This window comes from Myxocyprinus asiaticus, chromosome 25 (genome assembly GCF_019703515.2).
Source record: "Myxocyprinus asiaticus isolate MX2 ecotype Aquarium Trade chromosome 25, UBuf_Myxa_2, whole genome shotgun sequence".
Taxonomy (NCBI): domain Eukaryota; kingdom Metazoa; phylum Chordata; class Actinopteri; order Cypriniformes; family Catostomidae; genus Myxocyprinus; species Myxocyprinus asiaticus.
Window position 1 is genome coordinate 43572617 of NC_059368.1, and position 19981 is coordinate 43592597.

The 19981-nt window shown below is 41.8% G+C and overlaps 1 protein-coding gene across 1 annotated transcript in view; it reads left to right on the forward strand.

Annotated features, from left to right (window-relative positions):
- The window catches only part of lrfn2b (leucine rich repeat and fibronectin type III domain containing 2b), a 174056-nt gene extending 154284 nt beyond the window's left edge, over positions 1-19772 (forward strand). The window contains exon 4 of the mRNA XM_051654743.1: positions 15526-19772. Coding sequence (XP_051510703.1) covers positions 15526-16498 — 973 coding nt within the window. The 3' untranslated portion in view covers positions 16499-19772. The remainder of the gene's footprint in view (positions 1-15525) is intronic.
- Positions 19773-19981: the final 209 nt, after the last annotated feature.

Consider the following 19981-nt stretch of genomic DNA (forward strand, 5'->3'; position numbering starts at 1 on the left):
AAACATCAAGCAAACACGTTTTTTTATTTTTTTGTATAAGTAGTTTACTGTTTTGAAGAGGTTCTAGTAAAGATTGTCAGTTGAGTGAAGTGCTGGATGATGTGTTTGTAAGTGTTTAGTTTAAATGGTCCTGTGGTTCAAAAACCACAACATGTTGAATTTGTTGGACATGTTGAAGGGCTCCTAGACAATTTATATAGTTTACATTTGTAAATTATAGTTGCCTGCAGGGATTCGTCCTTCATCCTTCACTATGCCCACATGATTGATAGACAAACTACATGCTGTCCTCTATGGCGTCTCCTCATCTGATCTCTCATTCTGAAAGCTCTAGCCCTTTTCTCTCTCTCTCTCTCTCTCTCTCTCTCTCTCTCTCTCTCTCTCTCTCTCTCTCTCTCTTTACCGCTACTTGATTATTCTTTGTAGTCACACACTCAGGGGATTCTGAGGCTCCACGGGTGGATAGTCAATCCTCTACTTTTTGGTGTGGTAATAGTGTATTATAGCAGCTGGTACAGTGTAGTATGAGGAAGAGAAACCAGGCAGGGAGAAAATCCAATTACTTCATGCCATTTAAGCGATTCACCCATTGATATCTGAAGAAACCGTCCTGCTCAGCCCATGGACTGTAATTATGTGTGGTTCCAAATATCCAGCATCTTTATCAGAGTCCTCCACATTCTGCCAGTGTAAGAGAAGACATAATTGAGTCGTTTCCTCAAATGGCCCATTAAGCTGCACTGGAGAAATGTGTTCCAAACAGCATACTGTGTAAATAAGCTCTCATCTTGGCCACGATAAGTTAACAGGCTTCTTATTCCTCTCAATGACCCGCCATCAGCAAATTACTGCTCACTGATCTTATAATCACAGCTCATGCATGCAAAATGTTTGGACAAGGAGTACTGACCTATAATCAGGTTTGCTGAGGCATTCAAGCAAAATGCATTCTTACATTACATTTGTGCTGTTGGTTTAAGCAAATATGGCTCAGACGGACATGTTTGACAAAAAATCGATTTAAAAGCTATTTGAATGTGTCTTTATTTATCATACCGATAGTCCCGCCCCAGACTCATGCTATTGGTTGCGCCAGTGTTGTGTAACAGGTTGATGGAGATGCTCAAAGAAACAGAGCAATAGCCACAGTGTTTACACGTTTCAACCTACGAATGGTTTATTTAAAGTCATTCCCGCACATTAAGTTGGGGTTGGAGAAATGATTTTAACATCCAAAAATGTACACACTTTACCTTAAAATAGTTTTATAATCGCAAGAACACTTGTGTCTTGTGTGTATGTGCAACTGTGGGGAACTGCATGTTTTGTAACCATCAAAGTCTGACATACAATTTGTCCACACATATGCACTACTAAAGAGCCGTTCAGCAATGTTTTCTGTGTACATCAGCATTACATAAGTGTCATCCAGGAGAACAGCAGTGGAACATGGATTCAGTAATGGAAGTTATATGTCAGACATGAAACCAGTTATGTCTCAGACAGGAGTGCAATGACACCTCCAGGCTTCACTTGAGCTTGTAATGGTGCCATGTGTGTGATTCAGTGCTGACCTCTCCTCTGAACTTGATTAGCCTTTGGCTCAAAACTGTGCTCTTTCTTCTTAAATAAATAAAGCGATTTCGATTGATCAGGTTGATGAGTTGTGGTCAGTCGATATGGGATTGCTAATGGCTAATGTTGATACTCATTTACAAAGCTGTTCATAAATATGGAAACTGACTCTAGGTGGAAAGATCACTTCTGTTATTCGGCCAATCAGACACAGTTAGATAACAATAATCTCAAAATGGACAGATATTGCAGATTAATTCGCTTTGCTGATATATTGTTCTACCACACTATGTGGAGTAGGTCTTCTGTATTCCACAATGTACACTGAAAAAAATGAATTTGGCCCTTAGTAAATTGTATGTTATCAACATTTATATTGATATTTTATATTTTTATTATATTTTTATTTGTTTTTAAATGTATTCTCTGTGTTTTAAACTTGTTTAAATTAGGGTTGTGCGAGACTAGTCGACTAGTCAACTAAACGGTTCTGATGCTGCTAGTCGACACTGGAATTACTAGTCGGTTAATATTTCCCTCCATTAAACTGATAATAATTTTTACACATTTACATTTGGCTTTATATTTTTACAGAGGCTGCACGTAAATTACTGTCATATTAATGTTACATATTTTAAATAGAATTAATAATACAAATATTATTTAAAAAAGAGGATATGTGGAGCAGATACAGAGTTTCATTTCACCTCAGGCTGCGTGTGCGTCTTCCCTCTCTCACTCGCAGCGCGCGCAGGAAAATGTCCTCTCGCTAGACAAGTAAACTCAGCAAAGTAGTTATGAAATCACTTCGGTGATGCTGGAATCGGCTTTCCAAATGTTTGAAAGTCCCTATGGATGTTTTCACATTTGAGTCTTCTTTACATCTGTGCATGCTTGGATGTTATTTTTCCGCTGAGCAAGCTTTTTCAAGCGCAGGATAGCCGCCTCAGGTGAGTCAAGTCCCGTCTTTTACCGGACCATGTCGACGGGTTAATTTTACTTATTAAAAAATGTATGCTTTTGAGTAAGTAGCCTAGAAAATAACTGTTTTAGACTAGGTATGTCATTTTTTTAATCTGCTGATTAAGAAGGCTATTTTCAACGAGGTGCCAACTGCTTAACGTGTTAAACTATCTTTTATTCTGTGTACACATCATGTTTAGAATACATTAGGTTTACTGCAGGCTACATCACAGGCCTATTTTTTCTATCCTATAGCTACTTTTTTATTTTTTTACATCGTAACTGTTAATGGTTAACGTTCTTTACCGAACAGTTGTCATATTAGATCAATGGTTAATGCACGACTGCACGTCGTGAAATACGTGCAACTTTTCAGCACATTTTTTTTTCTCTCATAGATTTGGCTTAGTCTGCCTGTTAATTATTTTCAAAAATGTCCTGACTGTTTTAATATGTTAAGTGATTTCCGTTTAGAACAGGCTTTTAGGGTTGTTCCATTGATCCTGCACTATTCATTCAATTGTTTTCAATAAATATGTCTATTAAATATTCGCTAACGTTGATTCAGTGAATGCGTGTCATGTTCTATATTTAATGTGCAATGATCATAATTCAAGGCAAGCACGTCACAGATAAATGCCACTTTTCAGTGGAATTTAGCTTCGGATTTGGAATAGATTAAGTATTTTAAATGGGTCGCATAAAAACTTTTTTGTTTTGTTTTACTGTTTTCTGAAGGTTGGCTTCTCTTTAGACTAGTTGACTAGTCAGTTACAAAACTTCCGTTTAAACGACAGTCAAATTAGTCGTAGTGCACATCCCTAGTTTAAATTATTTAAAGTCAATTAGTAAAAAAAGTTGAGTTGCCATAGGGGAGTGGCCATAGTCTCATGTGCCTGAATATAGAGTTCATGAAGCCCCATGTGTGTATTTTATTATATAGAAAAAACATGATTAGTTATCTCAGTGTATTTACTTTACTCAATGTAATAAAAAAAAAATAAAAAAAAACAATGAGCATTTTCTACTCATAGATTTTAAATATAGAAATTTCAGTTTCATGCAACCACTTACCTTAATTTATTTATATATTTATTTTTTATTCAAAAAGCATTTTTTCCCCCCAGTTTTGTGCTTAAATTGACTTTCCATTTCCAGTGTGACAAATTCAACAATATCAATATCAACCATGATTTTTAACATTGCCTTCTTGAATCATTACTTGATTGTACTGACAAAACTTAATGCAGTGCAGTTCCACAGTACCTCTGAATAATGTAGATATAAACATTTCCAAGCATGTTGTGTTCAAAACCCAAAGTTATTTTGTTGACAGAATAGATAGACTCCACCTGGCTGTCATAAATGTTTTGCTATAAATTTTTTATCAGCTTATTTGCCACTTTCATCTCATAAATCTTACTGACAGACTCGAGCTTCAGATAGAGATAAATTATACAAGTGGAAGCCAGAACACCGTGTATCTGTTGTGCTCATTTCAGTTTCATTACTCCGTGAAGAGCTCCACAGCTTCAGCATCCGGGAGGACACTCAAATGGCTGACGTACTTTACATGAACACACAAAACACACACACACACACACACACACACACACACACACACACACACACACACACACACACAGGAGTGTAATGGTTCAAAGAATGTTCTGGATTCAAGTTAAGCTATCTTGACACAATTTGTGGCATAATGTCTGTTTCCACAGAAAAAAAAAAACTTTTATTTTAATGCAAATTTGCACTTACAGCAAGGCACTTACAATGCAAAAAGAAGGTTAAAAAAGAAGCTGCTCAATTAATTAAAAACTTAATTGAGGTTACGGCTGTTGAGAGTAACTTATCATTAAAACTGGGCAAAAGTTGACTCATGTTGTTTCAAATGTTTCTATTTACAACATGTTCTTTTCAGCGGTTGATTATTCTGACCAATCCCAGACGTGTCTTTTTAGCAATGAAACAGCAATAGCAAATCACAGACGCTTTAATGAGTCTACAGCCAGTAATGATAAACCCATCGTAATGTGCAAGTTTTAAACGATCTGATGCCCAGATGCTTATGTTTCACGTCTATTTACAGTGGAACAAGAAATATAATGCTGCAAAAACATCATGTGACACTTGAAAAGAAAGCATATTCGGTCATTTGGAATTATTTTGGATTTGTTAAACGTTGTGCTGCATGCTTGTGATGTGACAAATGGGTGTCACAACAACTAGAACGCTCCCATTATAATGAAGTGTAGATGTTTGTTTTTTGTCATGCTACTAAATGTAGGCTGATGTGAAATTGATTCACTGATGTATAAAACAGCAATAAAGTAATTCAGCTTAACAGTTCTCAGCTTGTTTTAGATGTGTAGCTTAAGGAATAGGAAGTTAAACAAGTAAGTATTTAATTGGCATTAATAATCGCAATAATAATAGCAAGGGAAATTATGGACAATTATGGACAGTTAGGGGTGGCACAGTAGCTCAGTGTGTACTAGCACTGTTGCCTCACAACAAGAAGGTCCCGGGTTCAAGTCCTGGCTCAATTGGGCCTTTCTGTGTTTGCATATTCTCCTCATGTTCACATGGGGTTCCTCCAGGTGCTCTGGTTTCCCCCTCAATCCAAAAAGACATGCAGGTTAAGTTAATTGGAGACCCTAAATTGCCTGTAGGTGTGAGTGAGAGTGTGAATATGTATGTCAGTGTGTGTTGCCCTGTGTTGGTCTGGCCACCTGTACAGGGTGTTTCCCTGCCTTCAGCCCAAGACAGCCAGGATAGGCTCCAGCACTACCTGGTGGCAATAGAAGATGGATAATGGACAATTATGATTTTTGTCATAATCATACAGCCTTAACATTAACATATTCTACTAACATTTAACAACCAGGAAGTGGCTAAATAAGTTTTGTCTTCATTATACAATGCAATCTTCATTTTACAACAGTATGTCTATTATTTAATCATTTAAAACTGAACAAACTTTTTTTTCTGAAACGTAGTTTTTTTTAAAAAGTGTACTTGTGCTATCTTTAAAATAAATACCACTTGCTTTAGCTAATGCGATGAGATTTACATTTTCAAGTGTGACTTGCTTTAGGTGTCAAAATACTTTTTGAGGTCACTGTATTCTCATTCATTATACATAGTTGTGCTGTTATTATCAAACCACAAGCACCTGCTCACAGTCATTAGCTGTTTTGCTTACATAAGCATAATTAAATCCGTTGCAGAATCCAGAGGACGGCCTGTGTTTGATCAGAGGAGTAGGGAGAGTGCGTCATGTCTTTGAAATCTGAGCTCTTTGCAGCAATGAGGGTGTTGGAGAGAAAATGAGCTACGAAACAGTCAGAAGAGAAGATGAGCTGGGTGGGGGCTGGAGAAATGTCTGGATGAGTGGGGTTTGTTTAATGAGGTCACGCTGATTGTTTAAAATAGGAAATCTGAGAACACTGTCCTTGTGTGTGGAGCATCACTATTCATTCCTGCCAAAGTGAGAGTTGGCTGCCATTGCCTGTTCTAATTAAATGCAATTAATTAGCACATGCTGACAGTCTGGAGGGGTAAACAACAAAGACCCCTAAAAAAGCCACGAGTCAAACCACAAGAACAAATGTGAGAGTTGCTGGCTTGTGCAGAACTTGCTGTCACATGTTAGGGGGTTACCAGGTTATCTCTGCACTGTAAACCCATGTGCTCAAATTAATTAACTGTTTTGATGAGGGGAAAATTAAATCAGACAAATTCATTCAAATAAATTAACCTTGATGAGTATGTAGAATTTTTTTTTTTTTTTTTTGAGTTCACAACATTTATACCTTTTAAGTCACATGGAAAACTGGGCAGGGGAATTCTGTTTCCCAGTATGCTTTGCATGGCACTCAGCAGGGAGAGTAAATGTAAAAATTATGTGTTATATAATGTGTCTTTGTGCATGATGAATGTACAGGGAGAGACTTGTTAGTGTTTAATTTTTGTTGTGGTATTTATAAGAGTTTCTATTATGTTGGAGTTTTGGAGGTTACCATCATGGTGAAGAGTGGAGCTTGAGCTCAGATTAAGGACAAGTACAAGTTAAAAATGTTCTATATTGCATTACACATTGAACAATTGCTATGCTAATCAAAGCATAGTGTTACCTATTAACATGCATTCAGCATCCTAGCATTCACCATACTAGTTAGTTCAAGTGTTTAAATTGAGATTACCTGGTAATTTTAAGTTCATCTGAAGAGTAAAATTTTAAATTAAGTGCCATCAAAATGTATGATTTAGCTTATTCGGTATTTCAAGTTCAGAGCAATTAACATGTATGTGTAGTACAAAATTAAAATATGACTATTAAGTTCTATTAACTTAAACTTGGGAGTGTAGTGCCTTTTAAAGTTATATTAGAAAAAGTTAAACTTTAAGATGAGTTTTGAAGTTACATTTCCTTTAACTGATTTTCTCAATTTTTTTAGTTCTGCTGATTTTTCTGTTTTCTGGGTTGCTGTGTTCCAGAGAAGAAAAAACAAAAAAACATCTTATGCCTAAACTGGTTTAGGCTGGTCTCCCAGTCTGGCCAAGATGGTCTAGTTGGTCTCATAGTATGATCAGCTGAAAGTGCCCAAAATCTCTCTAAAACAAGCCAAGCTAAGATCAGTATACGGTTAGGGGTTTGATCAAATCTGTAAACCTGAGGATGATCATTTAGTAATAGTGCCACTAATAATTACTCATGAAAAATACAGTACAGTGGCCCCAAAAAGTATATGGATGCTTACAAATATATGAATGCCCTTGTATTATATAACAAAAAATATATATATGTTAAAAAAAAAAAAAAGAATAATAAAATAAAAAAGAATAAAAAAAGTTTTAAATGTTATATTATATTACATTTTAATTATAAAACAATACATGTACTGCTTAAAATGAAGACAAAAAGTATTTGGACAGTATTTAGCATCTAAAGTTAAAAAAAAGAGTGTGTTTTTGCAGCTTTTAAGACAAAATATTTACAAATCCTTTATATTATTTTTTCCAATTAACACTTTTTTATTAATTCTCACACATGAAACATATGATAACAGAAATCACCCAAATGGCCCTGATCAAAAGTTTACATACCCTTGAATGTTTGGCCTTGTTACAGACACACAAGATGACACACAAAGGTTTAAATGGCAATTAAAGTTTAATTTCCCACACCTGTGTTTTTTTTAAATTGCAATTAGTGTCTGTGTATAAATAGTCAATGAGTTTGTTAGCTCTCACGTGGATGCACTGAGCAGGCTAGATACTGAGCCATGGGGAGCAGAAAAGAACTGCCAAAAGACCTGCGTAACAAGGTAATGGAACTTTATAAAGATGGAAAAGGATATAAAAAGATATCCAAAGCCTTGAAAATGCCAGTCAGTACTGTTCAATCTCTTATTAAGAAGTGGAAAATTTGGGGATCTCTTGATACCAAGCCAAGGTCAGATAGACCAAGAAAGATTTCAGCCACAACTGCCAGAAGAATTGTTCAGGATACAAAGAAAAACCCACAGGTAACCTCAGGAGAAATACAGGCTGCTCTGGAAAAATACGGTGTGGTTGTTTCAAGGAGCACAATACGATGATACTTGAACAAAAGTGAGCTGCATGGTCGAGTTGCCAGAAAGAAGCCTTTACTGCGCAGTGCCACAAAAAAGCCCGGTTACAATATGCCCGACAACACCTTGACAAGCCTCACAATTTCCGGCACACTGGAATTTGGAGTGACGAGACCAAAATAGAGCTTTATGGTCATAACCATAAGTGTTATGTTTGGAGAGGGGTCAACAAGCCCTATAGTGAAAAGAATACCATCCACACTGTGAAACATGGTGGTGGCTCACTGATGTTTTGGGGGTGTGTGAGCTCTAAAGGCACGGGGAATCTTGTGAAAATTGATGGCAAGAAGAATGCAGCATGTTATCAGAAAATACTGGCAGACAATTTGCATTCTTCTGCATGAAAGCTGCGCATGGGACACACTTGGACATTCCAGCACGATAGTGACCCTAAGCACAAGGCCAAGTTGACCCTCCAGTGGTTACAGCAGAAAAAGGTGAAGGTTCTGGGGTGGCCATCACAGTCTCCTGACCTTAATATCATCGAGCCACTCTGGGGAGATCTCAAACGTGTGGTTCATGCAAGACATCCAAAGACTTTGCATGACCTGGAGGCATTTTGCCAAGACAAATGGGCAGCTATACTACCTGCAAGAATTTGGGGCCTCATAGACAACTATTACAAAAGACTGCACGCTGTCATTGATGCTAAAGGGGGCAATACACAGTATTAAGAACTAAGGGTATGCAGACTTTTGAACAGGGGTCATTTCATTTTTTTCTTTGTTATGTTTTGTTTTATGATTGTGCCATTCTGTTATAACCTACAGTTGAATATGAATCCCATAAGAAATAAAAGAAATGTGTTTTGCCTGCTCACTCATGTTTTCTTTAAAAATGGTACATATATTACCAATTCTCCAAGGGTATGCAAACTTTTGAGCACAACTGTATCTGTACATCTCTTAAGTTGTTCATACATAAAATGATTATGTTTTAGATGCTGTCGATATGTCAATATTGTATGTTTTGATGTCTATGCAAATGTAAGCTAGAACCACACTTTGTGAGAATACACAAGAATACTCATAAGATTACGTTAAATAGTCATTGAAAAAAGGCTTCAGAGAAGTGGTGTGAATCTGTGGAAGGGAGCGTTTGTTTGAAGATGACATGCTTTAATATTTTGTTGTGTAATGCAATGACATTCACACAAGTGTCTTCATGGGGCCACTGTATATTGTTTTTCCTGATTATAGCAGATATATTATCTAGGAGATACAATATAATATTATAGGACCCAGTTGTCAGAGCAATATATGTGGTTTGAATAAGATAGCAGAGATGGAGCTGAGCTGCTCCTAAATGGTCCTGTTAAATCTCTGTGTGATAGTTTTGGCCCTTGAAATTATTAATGCCTCAACTTTGTCCTCAGGGGACATTAGAAGACTCTGCTCACAGCAGCAATGATCCATTAATAAATGTTTCATAACGTTTTGGGTCTGCTCTCATGTAGACTGTACCATGATCCATTCACTGCTCAAATACAGATCAAATGTCGTGCCACCATAAAGACTTGCAGTTTTCTTCTCTTTTTTCATTCCTGCACTGTGATGGTTTATTTATTAATATATGGGTGTGATAACAGACAGCCCATCTGCTTCCCACTGCAGCACAGATGGGTTAAAGAAATAAAGCCAATTACTGTTGGCTGTCAGCTCTGCAGGGAGCAAGATAAATGAAGCTAGTGTAAAAATAGAGGATTCCAGTCATGTTTTAATGGACAGGCAAAATAATATTTGTGCAAAAATTATGCAGACACATCTCCTGAAATCTGTTAGCATGCACAAACTTATTAAACATTGTTAGGATAATGACTGATGTTGTTATCCTAAGATAAGGAAAGATGTTGGGAATTTGCAGAGAAGACTCACTAAGAATGAGTTGCGCCCACTAACAGTGTTGTTAAAGGAAAAGTTTTCCCAAAAGTGATAATTCTCCCATAATTTACTTACCGCCAGTTTGGAAACTATCGGCTCTTAAAATTGTATTGCGGTCAGAATTTTTTCTAAAAATTGTAGTGTGGAGTTCCCTATCTGTCACTCACTCGATGTTGTGTCGATGTAGTGACACTTGCGGTTACTCTTGGGAGCCCGAAACACCTTTGGTCTTTGAAAAAAGGCCAATGAAAATTGGCGAGTGGTATTTGCATACCACTCCCCCAAACATACGGGTACAAAAGGAGCTGGTATGCAACCACTCATTCAGATTTTCTCTTCTGAACCAAACGGTCAATGCTCACTGAGCTGAATTCTCACGACTGTTCATTCACCTCTGCTGGATCTGATGGTGCATTTCAGCGGCTTCTCCCCCCTCTGCACTGGTGCACTGCAGAGAACGTCTTTTTAAAGATGCCTTTCCGTTTGTATGTTATTCCTGGTTGCAGTCATTATCTCTCGCCTTCTGACGGGCATGATCGCTGTCTTTCGTGTCTGGGCTCTACCCACGCGGAGACAGCGCTCGTGGATGGATCATGTACTCATTGCGAGAACATGACTATGGCAACGTTGCGGTCGCGGCTTGCCTTCGTAAGAAAGCAAGCCACTCCAGCGGCTCCCCGCCTCGGTCCTTCTAACTACGGGTATGAGGCCAGCACGGCTAGCACTGGGGGTGATTTGGGGACCCCGATGGGACCACCTCCGCCGGGTATCCCCCCACAGACCTCCCATTCCCCAGCACGCTCGTCTGCCCCGATCGGGCTTCCGGATGAGTCCGCCGGCTCGTCTCACGGTGAGTTCGACCTCTTGTTCGGAGCCCGCGAAGGTGATGAGCTCTTGAGAGCAACATTGGAGAGCGGGCTCATCCAGTCGGTCGCGGAAGCCTCAGCTGGGCTCCCCCCCTCGGGTACGGTCGCCCAGTCACAGGCTGAAGCAGAGATGATGGACATGCTTTCCCGGGCAGCCGTGAGCGTTGGGCTAGAGTGGAACCCTTTGCTCTCCCCTGAACCCTTGCGGCTCAATGATTGATTCCTGGGCTTACGGCGCCACTCACAGCCATGCTCCACCCCCGTTCCTTTCTTCCCGGAAGTGCACGAGGAGCTGACAAGGTCGTGGGAGGCACCTTTTACTGCCCGATCCCAATCTTTCAGCTCCCCCGCCCTCACTACCCTCGATGGTGGGGCGGCCAAGGGCTATTCGGTGATCCCCCCGGTGGATAAGACCCAAAGCTCCCGTCCAAGGCCTGTTGGCTCTCCTGCAAGTCCACCAAGCCAAGGCGCTAAAGAAACTGCACAAGGGTAGTTCCACCCCGGGATTGATGCAGGAGCTGCGCTCGGCAACCGCCCTCGCTCTCTGGGCGACGAAGGTCATGGCGCGGTCTCTCTGGCGGGCGATGTCTACCTTGGTGGTCCAGAGGCGCCACCTTTGGCTCAACCTGGTCGAGATGGGAGAGGCCAACAAGGCAAGGTTCCTTGGCACCACCATTTCCCAGGTTGGCCTGTTCGGCGACACCATCGAGGACTTTGCCCAGCAGTTCTCGGCGGTGAAGCAGCAGACAGAAGCTATCTGGCACATCCTGCCCCGGCACGGCTCAAGATCCCGCACCCTGTCTGCTAGTCACCAAGGGCATCCTCCTGCGTTGACTGCACCGGCTCCACCGCAGCCCAGCCCTGCGGCCCGGCCCCGGCGGGGAGCCCACCGCAGGAAGCAGACGCCACCCGTCTCATGGCCGGCCACTTAGAACCCGAGGAAGGCTTCGAAGCACCCCCGAGATGAGTGACCCAGGGGTGAGGAGACCTACCTCTCTGGGGCTGGTCGACAGACCACTCCATCCCCTGGTGGAGGGCCGGGAGGAGAATCTTTTGTCGCCACATGCCCAGGAGGCTGTGGCACCCAAAAGCCTGACAAAAGAATGGCAGTCTCGTCTCCTGGGTCACATATCCGGTGCGTATGGCTGTCGTCATGACCACCATCCACCGTCCAATTTCGGCAGTTATGGCGCTCCAGCGGCGGACCCCCCCGCCCCTGTGCGCTCAGCTGTGGCACAAAAACGCCCACTGGGGATTGGTTCCAGTGGACTACGGGGATGAGATTCCTCCAACCCCCTCCTCGGCCAATCTTATGGTGGGTGGCAGGAGCCAGGTAAGTGCTTCGATGTCCCTGGACGACACGACGTGGCACCTCGTGCTCCGCCCCGCCGTGAGGCCCCACCCGCCGGTACGTCCAACGAGATTGTTCCCTTGGTCCCCCTCGCCCGGAGCTTTGACACGTGGCTTGCGCTTTCCAACCCATCGCGATGGCTTAACCGGACCGTCCGACTCGGCTACGCGATTCAGTTCGCCAGGCGTCCGCCCAGGTTCAGCGGCGTCCACTTCACCTCGGTGTAGGGTGACAATGCCGCTACCTTGCACGCGGAAATTGCTACCCTCCTACGGGAGGGTGCCAAAGAGCCTGTCCCTCCGGCCGAGATGAAGAAGGGGTTTTACAGCCCCTACTTCATTGTACCGAAGAAAGGCGGTGGGTTGTGGCCAATCTTGGACCTGCGAGTACTGAACCGGGCTTTACACAGACTCCCGTTCAAGATGCTGACGCAAAATTGCATTCTAGCAAGCGTCCAGCATCAAGATTGGTTCGTGGCACTAGACCTGAAGGATGCATACTTCCACGTCTCGATTCTACCTCGACACAGACCCTTCCTGCGGTTTGCATTCGAGGGTCGGGCGTATCAGTACAAGGTCCTCTCTTTCGGCCTGTCCTTGTCCCCTCACTTCTTCACGAAAGTCGCAGAGGCAGCCCTTGCCCCGTTAAGGGAAGTGGGCATTCGCATCCTCAACTATCTCGATGATTGGCTAATCCTAGCTCACTCTCGGGATGTGTTGTGTGCACACAGGGACCTGGTGCTCTCGCACCTCAGCTGACTAGGGCTTCGGGTCAACTGAGGAAAGAGCAAGCTCCTCCCGGTTCAGAGCATCTCTTTTCTTGGCTTGGAGTTGGACTCAGTCTCAACGACAGCGCGCCTCATGAACGAGTGCGCACAGTCGGTGCTGACCTGTTTGAAGGCATTCAGACAGAAGACAGCGGTTCCACTGAAACTGTTTCAGAGGCTCCTGGGGCATATGGCATCCTCAGCGGTGGCCACTCCGCTTGGGTTGATGCATATGAGACCGCTTCAGCACTGGCTCCAGACTCGAGTCCCGAGATGGGCATGGCGCCACGGGACATATCGCGTGGCCATCACGCCGGTCTGTCACCGCCTCTTCAGCCCTTGGACTGACCTCACATTTCTATGGGCAGGCGTTTCCCTAGAACAGGTCTCCAGGCGCGTTGTGGTTATGACAGATGCCTCCAAAACGGGCTGGGGCACTATATGCAACAGGCATGCAGCCGCCGGCTCCTGGACAGGCCCACGGCTGTGTTGGCACATCAACTGCCTCAAGTTGTTGGCAATTCTGCTCGCCCTGTGGAGGTTTCGGCCGTTGATCAAGGGCAAGCATGTGTTAGTTCGGACAGACAACACGACAACGGTGGCATACATCAACTGTCAAGGCAGTTTACGCTCCCGTTGTATGTCACAACTTGCCCGCCGTCTCCTCCTCTGGAGTCAGCAGCATCTCAAGTTGCTGCGAGCCACTCACATCCCAGGCAACCTCAACACTGCAACGGACGCGCTGTCACGACAGGTTACCCTCAGGGGAGAGTGGAGACTCCACCCTCAGGTGGTCCAGCTGATTTGGAGTCAATTCTGGCAGGCACAGGTAGACCTGTACGCTTCCCAAGAATCCTCCCACTGCCCGCTCTGGTACGCCCTGACCGAGGGACCTCTCAGTATAGATGTGCTGGCACACAGCTGGCCCCCTGGAATACGCAAATATGTGTTTACCCCAGTGAGCCTACTTGCACAGACCCTGTGCAAGGTCAGGGAGGACGAGGAGCAGGTCGTTCTGGTAGCACCCTACTGGCCCACCCAGACGTGGTTCTCGGACCTCACGCTCCTTGCAACAGGCCCCCCCCTGATGAATTCCCTTGAGGAAGGACCTTCTTTCTCAGGGGCGGGGCACCATCTGGCACCCGCAACCAGACCTCTGGAATCTCCATGTCTGGCCCCTGGATGGGACGTGGAAGGCCTATGCGGTCTACCACCCGCGGTGTCTACCAAGCACTGTCTCCAAGCAGAGGATCGCCCACTGGCTCATTGACGCCATAACTATGGCATATCAAGCCCAGGACGTGCCGCCCCCGGTAGGGCTTCAGGCCCATTCTTTCGGCCGGGTGTTTCGCTTGCGCATAGAGCCTTTCACCTCCCCTGAGCTGAAGATGTGCACCGTTAACTCCAAGTAGTGTTCACAAACTGTGTTCCCTGGTTGATTTTGGGGGAGGTTACGTGTCGGCCTGATGTGCTGGCTACAAGGCACACAGTGGTCTGCCCGTCACACACCGCCAGTTCACGTAACACAGTTCAGCCAGTTGCTGCATTTCTTATAGGGACCCCTAGTGTCACTACATCGACACAACGTCGAGTGAGTGAAAGATAGGGAACGTCCTAGTTACTTGCGTAACCTCCGTTCCCTGATGGAGGGAACGAGACATTGTGTCCCTCCTGCCACAATGCTGAACTACCTGCTGAAATGGCCGGGACCTTGTCTTGGCTCCTCAGCATAAAACCTGAATGAGTGGTTGCATACCAGCTCCTTTTATACCTGTATGTCCGGGGAGTGGTATGCAAATACCACTCGCCAATTTTCATTGGCCTTTTATCAAAGACCAGAGGTGTCTCGGGCTCCCAAGAGTGACCCTAGTGTCACTACATTGACACAATGTCTCGTTCCATCCATCAGGGAATGGAGGTTATGCAAGTAACCAGGACGTTATGTGTCCATGTATACACCACACCTATATGTTCACCTATATGTGTGGATATGTTCACCTTGTCTATGTCTATAATCAGCTTTGTCTCAAATTACATTTCTCCAATCTAGTATTTTGTAAAAAGTTCTTAATTTCTCAATGTCCTCTTTCAACTTAATTTAAATTAAAAAAAATGTCCTCTTCTACATTACAGAGAGCAATTTGGGTTTTTCATGCATCCATCTGGACACTCACAATTTGTTTTTGCATTTGGCCTCTTCGATCAATTGAAGTATCAAATCAAGAGGCGTTCTTAAATTCTGCATCATCATACCCGTAAGATGGAAATTTATTTATGCATAAACCTTGTGGTATTATCTCTGTTCTCCAATAGTTTAAGAGGACATTGAGAACTTTTATATAAAATACTAAATTTGAGAAATTTGATAAAGACTCTTTCTTCTTTTCATTGACCACTGACAAACCACTGGCAATCTTAGTCATCAGTGCCATTTTTTACATAATCTTCTCATATACTGTTTGTCTTTGTGTGTTTATAGAATGATTCCTGCCTCCAGTAAGGCCTTCCATGTCACCAACCTGGTGTCTGGGACCCGCTATGACCTGTGTGTGCTGGCAGCCTGGGACGATACAGCCACCACACTTACTGCCACTAACGTGGTGGGCTGTGTGGACTTCTACACCCGGGACGACTACCCCCAATGCCAGTATGTCCATGGGCAGATGTTGGGAGGGACCATGATCCTGGTGGTGGGTGGTGTAATCGTGGCCACCCTTCTTGTGTTTATCGTGATCCTCATGGTGCGCTACAAGGCAGGGGACAGCGGAGGGGGTGGCGAGCCCCCCATCAGCAAGTTGAGCGATGCCAGCGAAGCATACTCGCAAACCAACGGAGGGAGGCTGGGCCGGAACGGGGTGCCTCTACCCATGCCCATGCCCAAGGTGACAATGAGGGATGAAGTTGTTGATTTTAAGTGTGGTTCTCTTCAGAGCAGCTTGTCCTCTTCCTCGTCCTCCTCCTCATCCTCAGGTTCAGAAGATGCCACTTCGTATAGCCCCAACAGTGCCCTCGCCAACATCTGGATGTCTGCGCCTCCCAAGCCCCGCGCCAACATAGACCAGCTTCTTGGGGCCTTTAATTCTCTGGAGCTTCGGGGCCAGGCCAAGGAGCCAGGTGCTTCCGGAAGCTCAGTTGCAGGGGCTGCTTCTGCTCCGGCACCCCCTACTGACAAGGAGCCTCTGTTGGGTCGGACGCTGGACTCGAGGCTTAGCAGGTTGCTCATGTTGCCACTGGACTCCAAACCCAAGAGGAGCCACTCATTCGACATGGGCGACTTCACCGTGTCCACAGCGCAGCAGCTGTGCTCTTATCCTCGCAGGATCAGCAGCATCTGGACTAAACGCAGTCTGTCTGTGAACGGCATGCTGCTGCAGTGCGATGAGGAAGGGGACACCGGTGGGAGCAAAGGCACCATAGACAGCTCTGAATGGGTTATGGAGAGTACTGTATAGGGACCGAAACCATCCTAGATTCCATAGATTCCATCCTGCATGACTCCTTATGAGGTCCCTGGACTCTCATGTTATTTACAGAAAAGGTTCACCCCAAAATGAAAATTCTCTCATCATTTACTCACCCTTTTGTCTTTCAAAACCTGTTTGCTGTTATTTTTCTGTGGAATACGTAGGTAGAAGTTTTTTAAGAATCTTTACACCGCTCTTACCATACGATCACAGTTCATTGCGACCTGACAAACTCCAAAAAGAACAAAATTCCTAAAATTTCTTGCCATTCAATTCCCCAGTACAAGTTGTGGTATGTATAATATTTAATTACAATTTTAATAGGCTTGGTAAGAAGAACAAAGACTATTTATAATGTTACAAACTGCTGTGGGCCTCAAAGTCAATAGTTAAATAATTAAAATAATTTTCAATTGTTGCACTAGTGTCATTTCCTCATGTCCCCAGAACTGTGCATCAATAATCTTTTACAACAATAAGTGCTAAATCATCAGATTTCTTTTTTAAATTTTTTTTTTATAAAATGTACTGTTTAGTATTACATTCTCACAATAGCATGAATACATTTGTGGTAAATGTGTGATTTTGAACACTGATAGCAGAGGTTTGATTTTTTTGTCCACCCTATTCTGTCTATTGTGACATTTAATTGAAGGTCTCTGTAATGAAATGACATCACACACATCAGCCATTCAGCAAAATAATGTTGGAGTTATTTTAAGTGTGGATCTTGTCTGTTCTTTTATTGTTTCCCTTTATTTTGTGATTATAAAAGTTCTATGTGTTCAAGCATAACATGTCCACTCTTTGATGTGAAGATATAAGGAAAATTTATGTCATTTTAAAATTTCAATACCTTTATTTTAACAGAAATAAATTAATCAATATACTTAAGTTTACAAATATGTTAGCTAGATGTCATTCACAGGCCATGTACTGGCTCATTTATCCACTGAATGTCCACCCTGTTATTGTCCACTCTCACACCCATTTAACCAGATGGACATCTGAACTTTTGAAGTTGTTTAGCTTGACTGGTATGATTTATAAAATATTTAACATGTCCCTTTAATGATGACACATAAAGATACTTATAAAAGTATGTATAATGTCTCAAAAGTTTAAAAGCTAAATTGTAGGAATGACTAAACAAGCTTCAAATTTGACTTGTGAGAAACAGAAAAGGCTCTAAGTAGAAATGTAAGTTATTTACTGAAGTTATTTACGGCCATCAATGACACTGACGTGCCATTTTGAATCTGGATGTGAACATGAGCTGGACATGAGCTTTGTCGAATAATATCAGTGAATAAAAACTGTCTGTTCCTATCACAAAGGCTTCAGAAGACTTTGAATAAAGCACACGAGTTATATGGACTACTGTATTTTTATTATACTTTTAGTGCTTTTTTTGGTGTTTTTTCGATCCCGGCACAGATGCGGTCACTATGAACTGTTGATGTATGGAAAGAGCTGAGTAAAGATTCTTTAAAAATGTATATAGTATGGGTTTTGGAACAATATGATGGTGGGTAAGTAATGATTGTTTTCATTTTGGGTGAACTATTCCTTTACAATTGTTTGTTTTTCATCTTGCCATATCCAGAACAGGTACCAATCAGTCGTCAGTTCTGGCTAATTGTTGTGAGATGTGTGTTTGTGTGTGTGTGTGTCTTATTTGTGTGTCTGAAACAAAATTGGACAAGTTTTAATGAAAGAAGCTTTTTGGGATAAACTATTGGAGCTGCTGCAGTTGTTCAAGGCTGTTCTGAGGAATGAAGAACATAAACAGTGGAAATTATGGCACATTGCCATGCCAACGGTTTCCCCAAAGAACAACATGAAAAAACTCAGACTCTGTAAATATCTCTTGTGCAACACTGTTTATATGTGCACTGTTTTATATTTTTTATCTTGTTGGTCAAGCACTCTTAATTATTATAATTATATAAGCACTTCTCCTTGATGAAAGACAGAATTCGCAGAACTTTCAATCCTTTTTTCTCATTTACTTCACTGCTGCTCTCATTCACTCGTTTTCTCACATCTCCTTGAGAAATCATGGTACAAGTAGCATTTTTAAGGAAAAAGTGAAATTTCAAATTCAATGAATCTTCAAATTCAATAAGTTGTTTGTTTACATGTGATTTTTAATATATATATATATATATATATTTCTGTATATACAAATGTGATGAAAAGATATGATACATTAGAAATGAAAAAAATGGCTGTGTGAAAAATAATGTTGAAATTAGTCTATTGTATTATTTGAGTCAATGCAAATCAAACTATTGTGTAAGAGAGTCTAGTCCATTCATTCACAGATAACATGAACAAGTCTTTTTGATTTGGAATCGAAACGTCACCTTGGATTAATTTAGGGGTTGGGTTATTTGTTGCATTTACAGCAGAGATCTGCATCACATAAGTCACATACACTGCAACTAAATACGGTTGACACTTTTCATGAATAGAGAAATAAATTGGGCTTTTTCTAACCAAGAAGGTGCAACAAAAATGTGCTTAAACTTCAGACAACATTGATAGTAATATACAGTAACTGAATATTATGAGATGTGTTTATTTTCTATTCTTTATATACCGTATGAGGTTTGCAATTTTTGCAACCTTGATACCAAAATTTGGGATGAGTAAATACAGTTTAAAACCCTGATTGGTGTGATTTTGTTATTTTCTAGCAATAAAAATTACATACACCTCACATTTTTTTAGGTTAGTTTATCAGGTTTATTTAGGCTAATTTTATATCAGAAAATAACATATCTTAAAGATCTCACAACAAAACAAAATTTTCGTGCCTCTAAAAGCTTAATCTTTGTTCACACAGATTTCAGTTATTTATGGAAGTGACAACTGAACTGAATTTACTCCTGAAAAAGTGTGGGTCATGACAACTGAATGTTCATGACATCTGTGTAGTGTGGACACAACCAATATAAACAACTATTGCAGTGAGCTGCTCTCACTCTGGACACTGACACTTCATCTGACACAGGTTTGTGTTTTGATCCAACTGCATAATTTGATGTCCGTCTCTTTAGTCCAATGTAAAATTTCATTTTCAACAGAAATGTATTGCTATAAAAAAATCATTTTGCATTACATATTTAAAAAATGGCAAAATGCTTAAAAACAACCATTGTTGAATGTTACAAAACAAAAGATGAGTCACATTATAGGCCAGAGAACACAAACGTAACAAGCTGTTGATGTAACATGTTATTTAAATATATGTTACCAATAAAATTCATAGCAATCACTAGATATAGGATCAATGCCTTTTTCACGCATCGATAATCAGAAGATTTTCCAGATGATTTTTGCTCTATATCTGCATTTTATTTTTCAGATATAAATAGGGCTACTCATTGCACAATAGTATTTGTCTCTTCATACACATAGTATTTCTCAACAAAAAGTTATTAAAGTGAGCGGCAGGCTCCGTTT